Below are 17,667 nucleotides of genomic sequence, written 5' to 3'. Positions count from 1 at the left end.
TTCTCGTATATGAATTCTATTTGTCTAAGCTTAGTTTAGAATAGAGGACAAACAAAAGATTGTAACAAACATGAAAGTTGGATGAAGCCTAGTAAAACGGATGATGATACGGACATGGCATTGGCAAGGTCATCTCATCGTGTGAAGTAGTTAAATAAAGTCAATGCTGTAAAACAAACTACACAAATATAACGGCCATTACTAAATCAATCAATCTCTCTCTGGACCACCAACCACATTTTTTTACCTTATTTTATACAAATGATTCTGTAACCAAAAACATTGAAATCTTCACCCACCATGTCTCGATACCTTCTCTTCTTCTTCTTCTTCCTCATTCTACTCCCTTACTACGCTTCTTGTTGCAGAGACGAACAAGAAAAGGACCGAATCTGTCACCTTCCCGGTGAACCAAACGATGTCTCTTTCTCCCACTTCTCTGGTTACATCACCGTCAACGAGCCAGCAGGAAGAGCACTCTTCTACTGGCTCACTGAGTCACCACCGAGTCTAAACCCCGACTCTAAGCCACTCGTCCTCTGGCTCAACGGCGGCCCTGGTTGCTCCTCCCTTGCTTACGGCGCCGCTGAAGAAATCGGACCTTTTAGAATCAATCCTGATGGCAAAACCCTTTACCACAATCCTTACTCTTGGAATCAATGTAACACCTCTCTCTCTATCTCTCTGTTTCTATCTCCATGTCTGACTTTAAAACCTTAAAGTAACAACCTTTTTTTTTTTTTTTTTTTAATTGGGGGCAGTGGCGAATTTGCTGTTTCTTGAATCTCCAGCTGGTGTTGGTTTCTCGTATTCTAATACCACTTCCGATTTGTACACTGCCGGAGACAAGAGAACTGGTAAAGTTCTGACCTTTTGACCTCTCTCTCTCTCTAGATTCAATTAGATTTACCAATCATCTGATGATTTTTGTTTTCCAGCTGAAGATGCGTATGTTTTTCTTGTGAAATGGTTTGAAAGGTTTCCACAATACAAGCACAGAGAATTCTACATTGCTGGAGAAAGCTATGCAGGTTTGTATCATTGGTTCTCTATTCAATTGGAAGCCCTTTTTCTTTTGTTTGTCTTAGCTAAGCATTTTTGCTTTTCTTCTTAGGTCATTATGTTCCTCAGTTGTCACAAATTGTTTATGAGAAACGCAATCCATTTATCAACTTCAAAGGCTTCATTGTAAGCAAACAAAAAAACATTAAAGTCCCCATATTGAACAAATGTTTTTGTGAATTGTGATCAAAGTGAGTTTCTTCTTATTTAGGTGGGGAATGCTGTGATTGATGACTATCATGATTACGTGGGTTTATTTGAGTATTGGTGGACACATGGTTTGATATCTGATCTCACTTACCACAACTTACGGATCACATGTGAATTTGGATCATCCGAGCACCCGTCCCCTGAATGCAAAAAGGTCATGGAAGCTGCAGATTTGGAACAAGGGTCTATTGATCCCTATAGCATTTACACTATCACTTGTAAGAAGGAGGCTGCAGCTCTTAGGTCTCGCTTCTCCAGGGTTCGTCATGTGAGTTTTCCTTCACTGCCCATCATTTTCCTTTAACTACTATTCCCAGCTCAAGTAATGTAGTTTGGTCATTAAGAGGTTCCAACTTTACTATGCAGAATTGGCTATGTATTAGAGCCTCTCTTTGTGCTACCAGATTCAAATGACCAATATATGACCCTCACAAGAACCTTATTTCTCATTTCAATATATACATACTTAGGGTACTCCAAGTAGGTAGTAGAGTGACTAGTACATGATACCTGGACTGCAAATAAATTTTCAGATTGTCTCTCTTTTCTCTCTGCTACTTGATGCCAATTCATTGTTAACTGATTTGCTTTATGGCTGCTTCTATGGATTAAGCTAGTCTACCAAGGAACAGTCCATAGGTAACAAGATTTGACAAATTTCTAATCTTGGCTAAGTTTTTTCTTGAACTCAGCCATGGATGTGGAGAGCATATGACCCTTGCACAGAGAGATACTCAGGCATGTATTTCAATTCTCCGGAGGTCCAAAAGGCTATGCATGCTAATATAACGGGACTAGCTTATCCATGGAAAACTTGCAGGTAATAATATCACATTAATCAGTCATCAAACAAGAAATTTTCTCTTGTTTCCATCTATCTGTAGTGACATATATAGTTTTGTGTTTTTTAGTGACATTGTTGGGGAGAAATGGGCAGATTCTCCTCTATCTATGCTTCCAATCTACAAGGAACTCATCGCTGCAGGCCTCAGGATATGGGTTTTCAGGTAGATAATTCTCTTTTTTTATCACTGTCTTATACCCCGGTTTGGTATCATGATTGACATCTTGTTCTGTAAATTTGGATGCAGCGGAGACACTGATTCAGTGGTTCCCATTACTGGAACACGATACTCCATTAGAGCCCTCAAGTTACAGCCACTCTCCAAATGGTATCCTTGGAACGACAACGGACAGGTCGAAAACCAACAAAATACTCTGTTTCCTTTGTATCATTTCTTTCTTTTGTGGGTTTAAATTAATGTAGCAGTGAAAGAACAGGTTGGTGGGTGGATCCAAGTTTACAAAGGGCTGACTCTGGTGACAATACATGGAGCAGGACATGAGGTACCTCTTCACCGTCCTCGCCGAGGTTTTCTTCTTTTCCAGTCGTTTCTCGACAACAAGCCATTGCCTATGTAAATTTAAGACACTATGTAATATGATAATGAACAGAGTTTCTCTGCAAGTGTATAAATAAGAAGTAATGACATTTTATTTTTTCACATTATCAGCTACCAGTTCATTGACACTAATAGGTAATAACACACAACCCTTCAGGTTATGTGTCTAAATCCTAACAAATGCTGATGGTAATTGGCACTTTCATGTCTTCTTCTCTTGTTCATTGTTTAGTCTGAAGCTCTGTGTAAGTATTAATTTTAGTTGATCTGATAGTAAAGAAAATTAATACTAATGAGTGTTGTCTCTCTGTCGGTGTGTGTTGATTAACTGCTACATATTTTAATTAAGGCTTTCCGTTGCTTTTCTTGGTACACAAGAAAACAAGTAGGAGATGGTTTATATTAGGCCTGGGAATCCGATCCGAACCGAATTGTCCAAACCGAACCGAATCGAGATTCGGACAATTCGGTTCGGTTATATTCGTTTTCGAGTTCCGATCGGAATGGTTTTCAAACAATTTCGGTTTTGTCATCAGTTCGGTTCGGAGAGACAAAACCGACGGAAACCCGAAATTTAACCCTAGGTATATAAGCTAATACATCGGTTTATTTCATTAGTTCCTAATCTAAATGTAATCTATTTAAACTCTTCCTCTTAGCGGCGATAGAGAGAGATCTTCGAGTTTCTGATCCGATCCTGTGTTTTTTTGTCCCGATCAACCTTGTGTTTAATCTTCAGTGTAAGTTCTTCTGTCTTAATCCTTTTTAAGTTGTGGTCGTTTAAACAAACTCAAAACTGGCTAAATTTTTGTCGGTTAAAGCCTTAAACGACTTGTAATCTTTCGTCTACTGTTCTAAAGCATCGTGTAGTAGATTTTTATTGTTGTCCGTCTTTGATTTGTTGTATAGCTCTAGGAATGTTACTTGTTAGGACTTATGATAATGTTGTTCTTGGTTTGATTCTTTGCCTTTGATGTTCGATAGTTATGATGGTTCTCCTATTTTTTGCTTGTACTAATAGTGTTAGTAGACTTAGATTGATATTTTTCTGATATGTTAGTTAACAAATGCGACATGATTCGATGTATGATAGTGTTGTTACTTGTTACGACTAATGATAGTGTTGTTCCTGGTTTGATTCTTTTTCTTTTATGGTCCTCATAGTTTTTGTTTGTATTGATCTTTTTCATTTGTTGTTATTTAACAGATGTCTCATGATTCTGGGGAAGAGAACTTTGACCCGGTCCTACAAGAAGAGATTGATGATGGTCCAACAGCTTCTTCAGTTGGTGGGAAGAGAAGACGAACTCAGCCTACAACTTCTACTCAGCCCACAACTTCTCCTCTACCGTCTCAACCGAGAAGAAAGCCAGCTCATAGATCTCCGGATTGGGAGCATTTTGTTCAGCAAGCACATGATCCGGCAATCGCCAATTGTCGGTACTGTGGTCAAGAGTTAGGATGTGACACAGTGATTCATGGAACAAGTGCTATGAAGAATCACATTAATAGGTGTAAGTTGTACAAGATGCATCTAGAGAGTGGTAGTCAGAGTGTTTTGGCTGGTGATAGCAATGGTGTAATGACTGCAATCAAGTATGATCAAGCTTTGTTCAGAAGGTCTGTGAATGAGATGATCGTTCTTAATGAGCTGCCGTTTGCATTTGTGGAATCCGAGGGTTTTAGAAGATTATGCAGCAACATGCTTCCCATGTATACGATTCACTGCAGGAAGACAGTCACATCCGATATATACAATATGTTTCTGAGAGAGAAAGGAGCTTTGAAGGAGCTGTTTGGTAAGGAGAAGCAGAGAGTTTCTATGACAACCGATATATGGGTAGCTCCCATGACTTGTTGTAGCTACATGGTGGTAACAGCTCACTGGATTGACAGAGATTGGAAGTTGCAGAAGAGGATCATTAGTTTCAAGCCAGTGACAGATCACAAAGGTGATACAATTGCTGAGCACTTGGTAGCCTGTCTTGAAGAATGGGGAATTGAGAAGGTATTCACAGTAACAGTGGATAACGCTAAGGGGAATGACAAGGCTCTAAGGGTATTCACTGATGCTTTGATCATGAGAGGACCTGATGCTTTAGTTAGTAATGGTGAGTACCTTCATATGCGGTGATGTGCGCATGTCCTCAACTTGATAGTGAGGGATGGTTTATCCAAAGCAAAAAGGAGTATAGTGTCCATCAGAAATGCGATAAAGTATGTGAGATCATCAGGTGATCGGTTGAAGTCGTTTCTGTTGAGGGTTGACACAGTGAACGTAGGTAGAGGTAGTTTGTGTCTCGATGTTGCTACTAGGTGGAATTCGACCTATCTAATGCTGACAGCCGCAATCAAGTTTCGGGTTGCATTTGAGAAAATGTTGGCCGAAGACAAGTTGTATTACGACTACTTCATGGAGACTGAAGAGAATCGTGAGGAGAATGGTGATGAAGCTGAACAGAATGGGCAGAAGCGTGTTGGTCCTCCTACTTTTGCTGATTGGGATCAAGTGCAGAGGCTAGTTAATTTCTTGAAGATCTTATTCAACTGCACTTTGTCTTTCTCAGCTAGCAAATCAGTGACCTCTACTGTTTGTTATAATGTGATTGTGACGATTGAGAGGAATCTTATCAATCTAAGCACCAACGGTGATGTGCTACTAAAGACAGAGGCGATGATGATGAGGAGTAAGTTTGAAAAATATTGGGATGGTCTCTTAAACATGAATCCGCTTGTCATCATCGCAAGTGTGTTTGATCCCAGGAACAAGATGCAGTTTGCTGGTCTTTGCTTCGACAAGCTTTATGGAAAAGACAGTGTCGAAAGTGCTCATCTAAGATCATCAATTAAGGGTGTGATGAAGAAGATGTATGCAGAGTATGTGATGAAGTTGAGCATAAGTGAACAAGTTGTACCAACTACTGCTGGAGTCGTACCTGATCCTGGAGTATCAGCAAGTGATTTATTTGATTTGTGGGATGAGGATGGTTATGAGAGGATGTATACGCTATACTCTGAGATGGTGGCTGAATGCACAAATGAAGAATGTAGCAGTGAGCTAGATATTTACTTGTTGGAGAAACCGGTGCCAAGGACTCCAACTGCTTTGGGATTGGACTTTGATGTTCTATCTTGGTGGGGGTGAAACAGTTCTAAATTCCCAGTCTTATCTGAGCTAGCTAGAGATATCCTTGCTGTTCAAGTGTCTTCGGTTGCTTCTGAATCCGCATTTAGCACAAGTGGTCGGATATTGGACCCGTATCGCAGTTCTATGTCACCTTTTATGGTCGAATCGTTGGTTTGCACCCAACAATGGCTGAAGAATACCATTCAAGCTGAGAAATTAGCAAGCTTAGTTCAGATGTTTGAAGGATTGCAGTTTCATGAGTCCTTAGGTAACCCATTTCTCATAATTCTTACCTTTTTCATTACTTTTATTTTGGAATAATGACTAATTTAGCATCATTTTCCTTGTGCAGCTACACAAAATGCGACTCATCCAATTGCGGATCCGTGATCTAGAGAAGAACAAAGGAGACTAGAACCAAAAAATGATCTTAAAAGGTTGTCTCTCTTTCGCTACATCTTTTGCATAAAAAAAACTCATAACAATTAACTATTTTTTGGAATGGAGTAAGTAGAGAATGACAATATACCAAATGCCTAAGGTGAGAGGAAAGGATCATTGGTATATTGTCAATTATCTTTCTCTCTATTGGCAAGTGACTTATTTTTTGAACAATTGTTTCCTAATATCTTTGTGTCTTTGGTATTAGACCTTCATGGAGACTTTTGTAAGTGTGTACTTTTGTAAATTGTCTCCCATAGTCTCTTTATGTATAAGAGAAGTAGGATTGACTGATGCACACTTGTACTTGATGTTTTTTGTAAGCATGACTTATATCCTATCTTAAGAAGAAGTTAAATGTCATGAATCATATTCTATTTAGATGTTGTTGTGTTGTATTTGCTCATTGATGTTAGTGTGTTGACAAGTCTCACTACTGCTGAAATAACTGAACATCCAAACCGAAATAACCGTGTCCGAACCGAACCGAACCGATCTATTAGTCGGTTAGATTTGGTAGAGTTTTCAAATTCCGAATAAACCGATACCCGAATAAACCGACCCGAATTAACCGAAAAAACCGAATTCGCAAGCCTAGTTTATATTATAAATGAATCTCTAATATTATGCAATGCATTTAATTAGAGGCACATGATCCTCTTTGGAATTGCTCTCACCTTGTAAACATCTCTTTTATGCTTCTTTTAAAAAACTAAATTATTATCCATTGATGTGAAAGAATATAATTTAAAAATATCATTATAAATCTCACTTGTTGAAATAATAATATAAAGATACAATTACAAACAACAAAAGCAGGACAAAAAGAACCCAAATTAAAGGCTATGGTCCAAGCAAGATCGGCATTAGGTGAAAATATATGACCGGACAAGCCATAAAATGTCAACCTAAATCGGCTTACCAATTAAACCAACTCATTTAACTAATTCATTTGTCATGAGTGTATTTTTAAATGGATATATCGTTAATAAGGACTTTGCAAATTCCCACTTTTACATTAAAAGTTCATCCCTGCAGAGACGATATATGTCTACACCTCTCCATGTGAAATACATGACTAACTAAATTACGGTGCAAGCAAGCAATATCCAGCTTTTATATAGTCAAAGCTACGTAAATATAATTTAAAAAAAAACTTCAAATTATGTATATAAAACCTCCAAACTGAACAGAGAAGTTTACTATTATGGCAAGGACTATACATGTAACGATAAAACAACAAATAAAAATAAACAAAATACTTAACTTTCAAGATGAGATACGTACGCGTACAAGATGCCAATGAATCAGAAACACAATAATGCGTAAAGAAACTAGAGAGTGGTCAATATACTCGATCTACAAGTAAGCTAATTTGACCATATGCATTATAATCAACAGTTTTTATATAATATAAATATACATATTAAATACACCACATATATAATACGTAAAATTGGCGTAAGTTGACAACGACTCTCGTTTGCCAACTTATTCTATAAAAACATCAAGGTGGAAAATGAGAGAAGTATAGAAGAAAAAAAAAGCCGTCTCTTTCTTTGATGATGACGATGATCACCAAAAAACTATATCAATGTATGTTTCTAGTATGCATGATGATTGCATTATTAGACGTAGTCAGTAGTAGCGATGATGCAGATAAGGAGCAAAAGACGAAAGACAAGATCATCTCTTTGCCAGGCCAACCTCCTAACCTCAATTTCTCACAATTCTCTGGCTACGTCACTGTTGACTCAACGGCTGGACGCGCTCTCTTTTATTGGTTAACCGAAGCACCTAGGCCCAGCGACACGAAGCCATTAGTCCTATGGCTCAATGGTGGTCCAGGGTGCTCTTCCATTGCTTACGGTGCTTCTGAGGAGGTTGGTCCCTTTCGGATTAATCCCGACGGGAAGACTCTTCGTTTTAATATCTATGCTTGGAACAAAGGTATAATTAAATCTTTCATTTGATTTTGAATTATGTACTATCAAGTTTGTTGGTAATCAATCAATATAATGTATGTAGTGGCAAATGTGCTGTTTTTGGATTCACCGGCGGGAGTAGGTTTCTCTTACACAAACACTTCGTCAGACGAACTAACCGTGGGAGACAAGAGGACAGGTACTATGTAGTTTTCATAATTGTAATTATGAAAGTGTTACATTTTTAGTTACATAATTATTAATTAATATACATAATCCAAATGTGATGTGGGGAACAGGGGAGGATGCATACAGATTCTTGGTGAGATGGATGGAGAGGTTCCCTGAGTATAAGGAAAGGCCTTTTTACATCGCCGGCGAGAGCTACGCTGGTACGTACTGTTACATTCTTTGTTCTTTCTATTTTATATATATATATTGATTAGTCATGTGAGATTCTACAAATATTAAGCAGTTGAACCAAATGGTTATGGTTGTTGACTTGATTTTAATATTTGATATTACTGTTTACCCATAGGACACGATATGTGCTTCCGGTCCATACATGATGTATCTATATGCACGATGCATGTGCATAGTTAAAAAGCAGATATATTCCTAACCTTAATTATTTTTTTCTTTTAATTCATTGACTATTCCAATAACGAACCAACGGAAATGTCATTAAAAATAAAAGAAAAAAAAAGAAAAAAACTAGGAAAAATACTAATTTAGAGAAATAAAGGGTTTTGTCAAAATGTGGCAAAAATAAAAGTTCAACAACAACCCAATTGACTTTACCAAATTAAGTCTTTCTTGAATATTGGCTAGTGACACCATATGAATACCATAACCATACGGGTGATATGCATGATGGTTACTAACGACATTATTTGGTGATTAATTAGGACATTACATTCCGGAGCTAGCTCAGTTGATCGTCAACCGGAACAAGGGTGTCAAAAACCCCATTCTCAATCTAAAAGGGATTCTGGTAAGAATTTTTATATTCTATACACATTTAGGAATCAATTATTGAATACTTCAATAAATGATTTACTTTAAATGAAAGATGGGAAATCCTCTGGTGGATGATTACAATGACAACAAAGGGCAGCGTGACTACTGGTGGAACCACGGGCTCATATCGGACGAAATCTACAAGGACCTGACCAAGTGGTGCTTCAATGACTCCATCCTCTTCCCCAAACCCAACTGCAACGCTGCCTTGAACCAAGCCTTTTCTGAGTTTGGTGACATCGACCCTTACAACATCAATAGACCTGCCTGCCCCTCACAATCATCATCATCATCATCAAATGAGTGGACGCAAGCATGGCGATTTAGAGGGAACGATGAGTGTGTTGTGGGATACACACGCAAGTATATGAACGATCCCAATGTGCAAAGATCCTTCCATGCCCACCTCAACCGTAGTAAACTTTGGACCCCTTGTAGTCGTGTGATAAGAAAGAATTGGAAAGACTCACCCAAGTCCATGCTTCCCATCATCAAGAATCTTCTTCAAGCTCATCTCCGCATTTGGATCTTCAGGTATAGTTTTTTATTTATTTACTATGTATGTGTGTTTGTTGTATGTTAAAGTTAATGAGCTTAAAATCAGTTAATATTTTATATCTTAGAAATCTAACATAAGAACCTTAAATATTTTTCTAGTGGGGACTCGGACGCAGTGTTGCCGCTAAGTGGGACGAGACATTCGATAAATGCAATGAGATTGAGGAGCAGCAAAAGGTGGTATCCATGGTACCATGCACAAGGCCAAGTAGGAGGTTGGAGTCAGGTTTACGAGGATGGCTTGCTAACGTACGCCACGGTTAGAGACGCGGGGCATGAGGTGCCATTGTCTCAGCCTCGTCTAGCTCTTTTCCTCTTCACCCACTTCCTCGCCAACCACTCCCTTCCCTCTTCTTACTCTTAATTGATTCCATTTTTTTCTTTCAATTTCGTAAATTTTGTAAACATCATTATATGTTTGTTGTGTTGATAGGTGGCATTTCTTTGATTTGTTTCTGTGCTTTCATTTATGTGTAGTTCTTATTTGTTAGAAGAAAAATATAGATTTTTGTTTTCTTCTTTTTCTAATATTAATTTGAAATAAAGTAGTACATGAAGATCAAACTGTATCGGCTGAAAATGTTTCCCGAACCCCTTCCTTCGCTCATTAACAGATCTTTAGAGTCCCAAATCCCTACAAATAAACAAAACAAAACATAGTTATGGTAATATTTTTATTACTTTTCAACCGTTACAAGAACAACAACAACAATAAAAGAGTTACATTGCATAACGTTGAAGTACCATGTAAAATTAGAAAGTAGGAGAAAGATTTAGAGTACATACGTAGCTCTATCATGAAACCAGACGTAGACGGATTTGACGGAGGAGGTGACGGATTCAACGGCGTTGGCGACGGAGTCCATGGCAGTGCGGGCATTGTCATTGAAGAATTTGCCAACGCTGGTTGTGGCTGAGTCTATATGCTGTCCAACAGTTGGTGCTTCCTCGGCGGAAACCAACATAGACATAAGCAACATCAATGCCATCACCAATGCCACCTTTTTCTCCATATCCCGTTCTTGAAACGTCGATCCTTCTTCTTTCTTTTTATATTTCTCCTACCTAAAATTTGTGTCTTAAATAAACTACTCGAGGGAACAAAATGTAAATATTAAACATTCCCATGAGTCTATATATAACTTAATATTTTCCTGGCCACAACTATATATAACTATTAGTTTTGGCCAGAGGTGATTATTTTGATGAAAATGAGATAAATGAAATTAAGTTTAAGTTTTAACTTAGAAGATGGGTTGTAATCCATCATTATATCAATGGATGAGTTGATGTTCCTGTTTTTTGGTTATTAAGCAACTCAACCCCAAAAATAGACTAAACATTGTCACTGCTTGTGGTTAAAAAAGCCACATGTTATTCACATTAAACAACCAAATTGTGATGATTATATTTATATAGAGCAGCTTGAGTTGGTGATAGTAGTAATAGACCGTATGGAAACTCAGAGAAGAGAACACAAACCACAACATTAACACACAAGTTCCTTAACTAAACAAAGGTAGGTCCAAAACCAGTACAACAGGCCTTCACCACCGTGAGCTTTGCCTGGTTTTGCTTCCACCATACAAACGAAAGACACCGAAAGCCGAAATGCAAGAGACCAACACCATTCCAACGCAAGCAAACAAGGAACTCGCAATTCCTTCACCTACCTGGTTACAAAACTTCCCATACATATCGCAAACTTTCATCCACTGGAGTTCTGGCTCACCCAGCTTTGCAAAGGCCGCAGACTGCGCCGCTGCTGCAGTCCCCGCTACACACAAGTACGCTACCACCTGCTCATTCATACATAACAAAGAGTCACTGACAATGTCACTTGTACAAAAACCTATGTGAACTAGAATACAACAAAACCACAGGTCCATTTCAATGCTTTTATGTAGCAGGACCATCAGAGATTTATCAACATTCTTGATCAGTCATTGATCATTGACATTAATGAAAGATTCTCCCAACCTAAATCCAATAAAAAAATTTGTACCCTACCAAACGAATGAAACTCATACGGTACTTTTAAAATTCACTGACCCACAAAAGGTCACAGCAAACTTAGGACTTTTTCACTTTCGACCAGAGCAAACAAGAACAGAGGGTAAAAACAGAGTCACCTGATCACCGGAGAAAATGGTCCAAGCCAGAGGCTTACTTAACAAAACGTTTCCTTTCATCAAACCCACCACGCAACGAACCGCCTGAAGCAAAGAATAACCCGCGGCTATCCCGTTAACGACCACCATAAACCTGAAAACACGGAGAAAGATTATCGCTAAAAGCTGTAAACTTTATACAAAAGAACTGAGTGGTTTCGTTTTGGCATGAGCTAACACTTACACAAGTGCCTTCATGTTGGTGAATTTGGCTTCCTTCTTGATCATGAAAACCTCTTTCTCTTGAACGTCAGTAACAATGAGAATCGCAGCGAGGAGAGCGAGGGCGAAAACAGAACACCTCAGAATCAACTCTGCTACTCTCACTTTACGATCGATCAGCTTCATTTTTTTGTACTTCAGGGACTGATTCCACAACTCCCAAAGAATTCAACTTTGTCCCAAAATTTGATTTTTATTTATAAAAGATGGAAACTTTATTCAGAAGAGACTGAGGATAAAAACAAAACCATTGATTCGTTGTTAGTTGGCTAGCAGCTTTGTATTGCCACATCTCTCTCCGTGTAAAAGCAACAAGTGGCTTAAATAGAAAAGAGTAATTAATGTAATTAATTAGTAGAAACAAAAAATTCAGAGACTATGATGTTAAAGGTGTAGAGCTGAAATCATGGACCTAGAGAAATTAGTGGTACCCGTGACTCTCTGCCCCTAAAAGCAACTAGTTGGTTAATCATTAGCATAGTTTCTTTTTGGATAAACACAAAATCTCGCTATAACTTAATTGATAAATATTCAAAGATCAAACAATGGTGGTCACTAGTCAGATGGCGTGGACGATGTATGTTCGTAGAACTCACGCTAAACCATGACCATTGCCCATCACTATGTGTATTTTTTTTGAAGTATAGATAAGTTGTGGGAGATAGTCGGTTTTAGAGCATTTAAGGGTACACGTTAATTAAATGTAAAGATGGAGATGGAAAGTGAAATACGAGAGTGAGTTAACATAAGTTTACGTCAACATTTATATATATTTTTTAGGAAAGTTACGTTGAAGGAAGAAAAAGATTCAAATACCCAATGAGATTTTAATATTTATTATAGGATTCCTCCACCACGCACTCGTGAACCACCAGTTGCATATTTCTAAGAGTGTTTCATACAGAGAAGTTTATGATAACGCTTAGGAGTTAGGATGATCAATAACATTTGCTAGTAAGTTATGTAGTGGGTAAAGAGATGGTACGTCTAGGAAAACTCAATTTACCATAACAAAATAATGATCACTGGTTTATTACCATCACTTAGTTTAGACTTAACAACTTCCATGTGGCACATTGAGGAGAATAGAATTTTCTTACAAAAGTCCATGTAAAAATGAAAACTTTTAAGAGATTTAGAAAAATGGGGCTTTGCTGTGACTACTGAGACGGTGTATCCAATAGTGGGGTTGGTGAACTATGGAAGTGGTGTGGTGCATCATGCACGGGGTTGGTTAAATTAAAAGTCCTTTTTTAATTGTGTAATCATGGCTCTCTGTTTCCACGGTAATTACTAAATCGATGAACAACCAAGACTTCATAAAAACAGTCGTTATTAATTTAGGATCATCAAATTTATAATGCGTCGGAACCAATCACATTAGTAGGGGGGTTCTTCTACCTATGGGTTTTATATTAAAAAAAAGTCGAATTGGTCCTGATGCAAAACAAGTAGAAATTTTGGGGCTATAAGTTGGGCTATTTTGCATTTAAACTGGGCTTTTAACTGACAAAAGGCCCGTGATGTTAAGGCGGCATCTCTAGGGCTTCCGAAACCCTAATATCATTGGTATAAATAGGATAACACGCACCTCATTCATTCTCATCTCATCTTCTTCAACACCTTCCTCATAGCAGCTTAAGAATCATCTCATAGTTTATCATGTCTATTGTTTGGTTTTTATAGTTTTGCTGTGTTTGATTTAAGTTAGATTTAAGTTACGTGACGAGATCTCTCTCCAAGAGATCTGATACCAAATTAATGGAGCAATCTGAAAATTGTGATTGCATAATCCAATAGTATACGTCACAAAGCAATAGGGGCAAGCCGTAAGATGTTGATGGAGCTTTAGGGCTTCTCCGTCTTATGGTATTTGCTGATTGGCGCTCATATTCCATTGCCTTGCGGAGCGGCGTCGCTGCTTTTACCGTTTGGGACCGGCCATGAGTTCTATATTTCTTTGTATACCAGTTTATCTAAATAGGGTTTTCTTAGGGTTTTTTTTTTAAAATGTAGCCGATGAGGATATCAGATTATAAAAGAACACCATCTTTCGGGACTGATTGACTTCTTTTTGAAGTCTTGTTGATACTTCTGCAATTCTGAGGCTTTCTTTGATTTTGTTTTTTGTTTGTGTTTTGATTTTGAGGCAGTGATGAACGAGAATGTCATGCACCACTCTGATTCTAGTGCTGATAGCCATCTCTAACCCATATTTTCTCTGAGCCTTTTTGTTTTGAATTGTGTTTTTTTGTTTTTTTTGTTGAGGTTGGAAAGGGTAATGAGAATAACCAAATGATGGTCTTTAGACTTGACCTTGATGCGGACTGTATAGCTTTATTGCTTTTGATGATAATTTATGGTTCCTGATGGTTAATTCATTATCCGTAATTGTCTTATATTGCCTTTTGACTGTTTTTGTTTTCGAGATATCGACAGAGTTGTCGGTTTAGGTGTTTGGTTGGCAGATGTAAGAGGCTTTTGGGTCGGAATTGTTGCTGATGTTACTTTTTGAACGACCGGATTCATATGGAAGCGTGTTTTTCCGGATAATTTTGAGTTGAAGATTCCCTGTCTGAAGTGGTGGTCTTGCTGTTATGTGTCCGTCGCCTATATGTTTCTCCTGTTCTTGTCTTAGTGTATAGATTATTAATGACTTATTGTAATCTCCGGTTTGTAATGAGATAACCCTTGTCTTCATACTTTAATAATATGATTATCGACTTTGATTTCTTTATTACTTTGCATTATGCCTTTGGTTTCATATTGGCTAAGATAAAAGTAACAAGTACATTCCTACCAATCAATATATCATTTAGCACGAAGAATATATTGAAGTATTAGGACAGTTTCTTCTGATAACTTTTTCCAATTTAAACTTCCATGTTTAAATCTTAAACTCAAAAATCATGTTGTATCGGAACCTACCATAATCCAAATCATGAGAGAGGTTTCTTGCATTGCAGGATAAACATGAACTCAAAAGTTAAAGCATAGCATCATGAAATTGTTCAAATGCTTGTAGTTAACGGACCACTAAGAATTGGTCGACAACATTTACTAATACTCGGAACAAAAGACAGACTCTAAAACCCCAAGCCTTCCAAAGAACCAATATAGCATTTGAGACCACAAACCTATACTCAGAAGTCTGATCCTCCACATTTATTTTGCTTACAAACTTGTCAATCAAGGCTTTTCCATATAAACCATACAATCCGAAGGTAGCTAGGCTCTCCAAAACTGAGACCACGCATCCATCAGTCGTCTGTTAAATAATTCAGGCCTTATTTTAAGCAATTCAGAAAGCATGTGGAAGATACACACACTCAAAATAGAGCATTTGATGGACTGTTCTTCCTCCTCGCATCCATCACTAGACTATTAGTCTAGATGATGACTATGTAACGGTGAACTTACTGTTAAACATGTCACTAGTCAGTAACGGTGAACTTACAAACATGTTCGGTTCACGATGTTCAATTACAAGAAAATACGTCTTAGAATAGAACCAAGTTATATCTCAGTTTGGCTCGATAAATTTCACTTTGGTTCGGATATGGATCCTTAAAATAAAATAGAAACACAACTAACCACTTTAAATAAATAGCTAATGTTGTAGCTGTTTGATAATTTAAATAGTATATTTCCATATTTGGACCGTCAGAATATTTCTTGCCAATGCGGTGTGATTCTCTAGGGCTTCCAATGCCTTAATAATATATATACACACCACGCCCCCTCCTTCCTTCTCATCTTCTCTTCCTCCTCTATTCTTCCCATTGTTTGAGGAGTATTCATTTTTTTTTCATTGGTGTATTTGATGTTTTGTCTGTGTTTGATCTTAGTTACGTGAGGAGATTTCTCTCCAAGAAATCTAATACTAAAAAGATGGAGCAATCTGATTATTGTGATTGCATAATCCAATAGTATACGTCACAAAGCAATAAGGCAAGCCTTAAATGACGTTGATGGAGCCTTAGGGCTTCTCCGTTTTAGGTATTTGCTGGTGGCTCTCATATTCCATTGCCTTGCGGAGCGGCGTTGCTGCTTTTACCGTTTGGGACCTGCCATGGGAGCTATATTTCTCTCTGTTTCTTGTTTCTCAATTCTCTCTAATTAGGGTTTATTTAGGGTTTTGTTAGAATTTAGTTACGTGACGAGATCTCTCTCCAAGAGATCTAATACCAAAATATGGAGCAATCTGAAAATTGTGGTTGCATAATCCAATAGTATACGTCACAAAGCAATAGGGGCAAGCCGTATGATGTTGATGGAGCTTTAGGGCTTCTCCGTCTATGGTATTTGCTGATTGGCGCTCATATTCCATTGCCTTGCGGAGCGGCGTCGCTGCTTTTACCGTTTGGGACCGGCCATGAGTTCTATATTTCTCTCTTTCTTGTGTTTCAATTTTCTTTAATTAGGGTTTTGTTAGGGCTTTTAACATGCCTATGAGGATATCAGATTATAAAAGAACACCATCTTTCGGGACTGATTGACTTCTTTTGAAGTTTTGTTGATACTTCTGCAGTTCTGAGGCTTTCTTGATTTTGTTTGTTTATATGTTTTGGTTTTGATTTAGAAGTAATAGAGGCACTGACGAACGAGAATGTCATGCACCACTCTGTTTCTAGTGCTGATAACCATCTCTAACCCATATTTGATCTGAGCCTTTATTGTGACATTTGTATTCTTTGAGGAAGATTTGGTCCGAGTTAGTGTAGTTGCTGTATACTAATGCCTTTATGGTTTGGCTTTGTTTGTGTGGACGCTTCTACAAATTGTTTATACGGTTGGCTTTGATGATTTGTTACGATTAATACATAAGGTTGATGGCAGTTTTATAATGGATTTATTATGTCGATTGAAGCTGTATTGCCTCACTTGTAGCTGATGCTGAGGGGTTGAGACATTGGCCGATGGCTAAGGTGTTTTTGAAGATTCTGAAGATTCAATACCAGTGTCCGATGGCTAAGGTGTTCTGTATTCGTCACTTTATCTTCACAGTTGAGGATGATTCTGTAGTTGAATTTCTTGTAGCCTAGAAGGCTCCGATTTTTGTTTTAGTTATGAATTTGTACAATTTCACAATCTGTAATCTGTTATAGCTAATATGAAAACTTGTTTTTGGCAAATTTTCTAGTTTGTATCCTGAATTGCTTAATTTTTCAATCAAAATCAGTTAGTTTTATTATGATATTTCAAGTTAATTGAGATGTTCTTGCATTATGAAAATCAAGACAAATGCCATATGTTTCTTAAAACCAACCAGCTAGTAAAGAGAAGACAGTTTGGTCTTCAACCTGCTTCCTTCTTCATTATAGTTACATCAACATTGTGTATACATATAACTATCATAAGGTAGGAACAGAGAGATCTTAGTGTTCGTTCACGTCAAGAGCAGAGAAGGTGTACGATCAACAATAATCAATGAGATATCCCGTTGCCTTTTGAATTCCCCTTTTGGTGATGATGATATAAGAAATGTATAGTTTGTTTTTTTGATTGATTTGTTATTTTTTTGTGTA

At 37.7% G+C, this 17,667-nt stretch overlaps 6 protein-coding genes and 4 non-coding genes across 10 annotated transcripts; 8 read left to right on the top strand and 2 right to left on the bottom strand.

Annotated features, from left to right (window-relative positions):
• The first annotated feature begins 22 nt into the window (after positions 1–22).
• On the top strand, positions 23–2,779 carry SCPL26 (serine carboxypeptidase-like 26). Its single transcript, XM_010506796.3, has 9 exons — positions 23–661; positions 762–857; positions 939–1,031; positions 1,115–1,188; positions 1,274–1,540; positions 1,965–2,092; positions 2,184–2,279; positions 2,364–2,469; positions 2,554–2,779. Exons 1-9 carry the CDS (start codon positions 301–303, stop codon positions 2,692–2,694), a joined length of 1,362 nt encoding a protein of 453 aa, XP_010505098.2. The 5' UTR covers positions 23–300; the 3' UTR covers positions 2,695–2,779.
• A 1,103-nt stretch (positions 2,780–3,882) lies between these two features.
• On the top strand, positions 3,883–6,586 carry LOC104784210 (zinc finger BED domain-containing protein RICESLEEPER 1-like). Its single transcript, XM_087510907.1, has 2 exons — positions 3,883–6,070; positions 6,155–6,586. Exon 1 carries the CDS (start codon positions 5,011–5,013, stop codon positions 5,818–5,820), a length of 810 nt encoding a protein of 269 aa, XP_087367033.1. The 5' UTR covers positions 3,883–5,010; the 3' UTR covers positions 5,821–6,070; positions 6,155–6,586.
• A 1,102-nt stretch (positions 6,587–7,688) lies between these two features.
• LOC104781986 (serine carboxypeptidase-like 28) lies at positions 7,689–10,310 on the top strand. Its single transcript, XM_010506795.3, has 6 exons — positions 7,689–8,193; positions 8,272–8,367; positions 8,468–8,560; positions 9,077–9,162; positions 9,241–9,722; positions 9,846–10,310. The coding sequence occupies exons 1-6, from the start codon at positions 7,806–7,808 to the stop codon at positions 10,108–10,110; spliced, it is 1,410 nt and encodes a 469-aa protein (XP_010505097.2). The 5' UTR covers positions 7,689–7,805; the 3' UTR covers positions 10,111–10,310.
• LOC109132709 (uncharacterized) lies at positions 10,230–10,829 on the bottom strand. Its single transcript, XM_019244914.2, has 2 exons — positions 10,533–10,829; positions 10,230–10,380 (listed from the first exon to the last, which is right to left on the bottom strand). The coding sequence occupies exons 1-2, from the start codon at positions 10,757–10,759 to the stop codon at positions 10,365–10,367; spliced, it is 243 nt and encodes an 80-aa protein (XP_019100459.2). The 5' UTR covers positions 10,760–10,829; the 3' UTR covers positions 10,230–10,364.
• Positions 10,830–11,129: 300 nt separating this feature from the next.
• LOC104781985 (CASP-like protein 2B2) lies at positions 11,130–12,613 on the bottom strand. Its single transcript, XM_010506793.3, has 3 exons — positions 12,102–12,613; positions 11,879–12,011; positions 11,130–11,545 (listed from the first exon to the last, which is right to left on the bottom strand). Exons 1-3 carry the CDS (start codon positions 12,263–12,265, stop codon positions 11,294–11,296), a joined length of 549 nt encoding a protein of 182 aa, XP_010505095.2. The 5' UTR covers positions 12,266–12,613; the 3' UTR covers positions 11,130–11,293.
• Positions 12,614–12,684: 71 nt separating this feature from the next.
• LOC147946245 (uncharacterized) lies at positions 12,685–17,274 on the top strand. Its single transcript, XM_087509548.1, is given in 3 exon segments — positions 12,685–12,716; positions 16,070–16,146; positions 16,149–17,274. Coding segments are annotated over 3 exon segments (219 nt in total). The 3' UTR covers positions 16,259–17,274.
• Positions 14,153–14,250, top strand: LOC147946249 (small nucleolar RNA SNORD96 family). The gene has a single exon (XR_015597999.1). It is a non-coding gene; the product is annotated as a small nucleolar RNA SNORD96 family (small nucleolar RNA).
• LOC147946248 (small nucleolar RNA Z221/R21b) lies at positions 14,287–14,368 on the top strand. The gene has a single exon (XR_015597957.1). It is a non-coding gene; the product is annotated as a small nucleolar RNA Z221/R21b (small nucleolar RNA).
• Positions 16,585–16,681, top strand: LOC147946247 (small nucleolar RNA SNORD96 family). The gene has a single exon (XR_015598000.1). It is a non-coding gene; the product is annotated as a small nucleolar RNA SNORD96 family (small nucleolar RNA).
• LOC147946246 (small nucleolar RNA Z221/R21b) lies at positions 16,731–16,812 on the top strand. Its single transcript, XR_015597958.1, has one exon. It is a non-coding gene; the product is annotated as a small nucleolar RNA Z221/R21b (small nucleolar RNA).
• Positions 17,275–17,667: the final 393 nt, after the last annotated feature.

Source organism: Camelina sativa, chromosome 4, assembly GCF_030686135.1.
Source record: "Camelina sativa cultivar CO46 ecotype springtype chromosome 4, ASM3068613v1".
NCBI lineage: Eukaryota > Viridiplantae > Streptophyta > Magnoliopsida > Brassicales > Brassicaceae > Camelina > Camelina sativa.
This window is presented reverse-complemented; position numbering and strand designations above follow the sequence as displayed.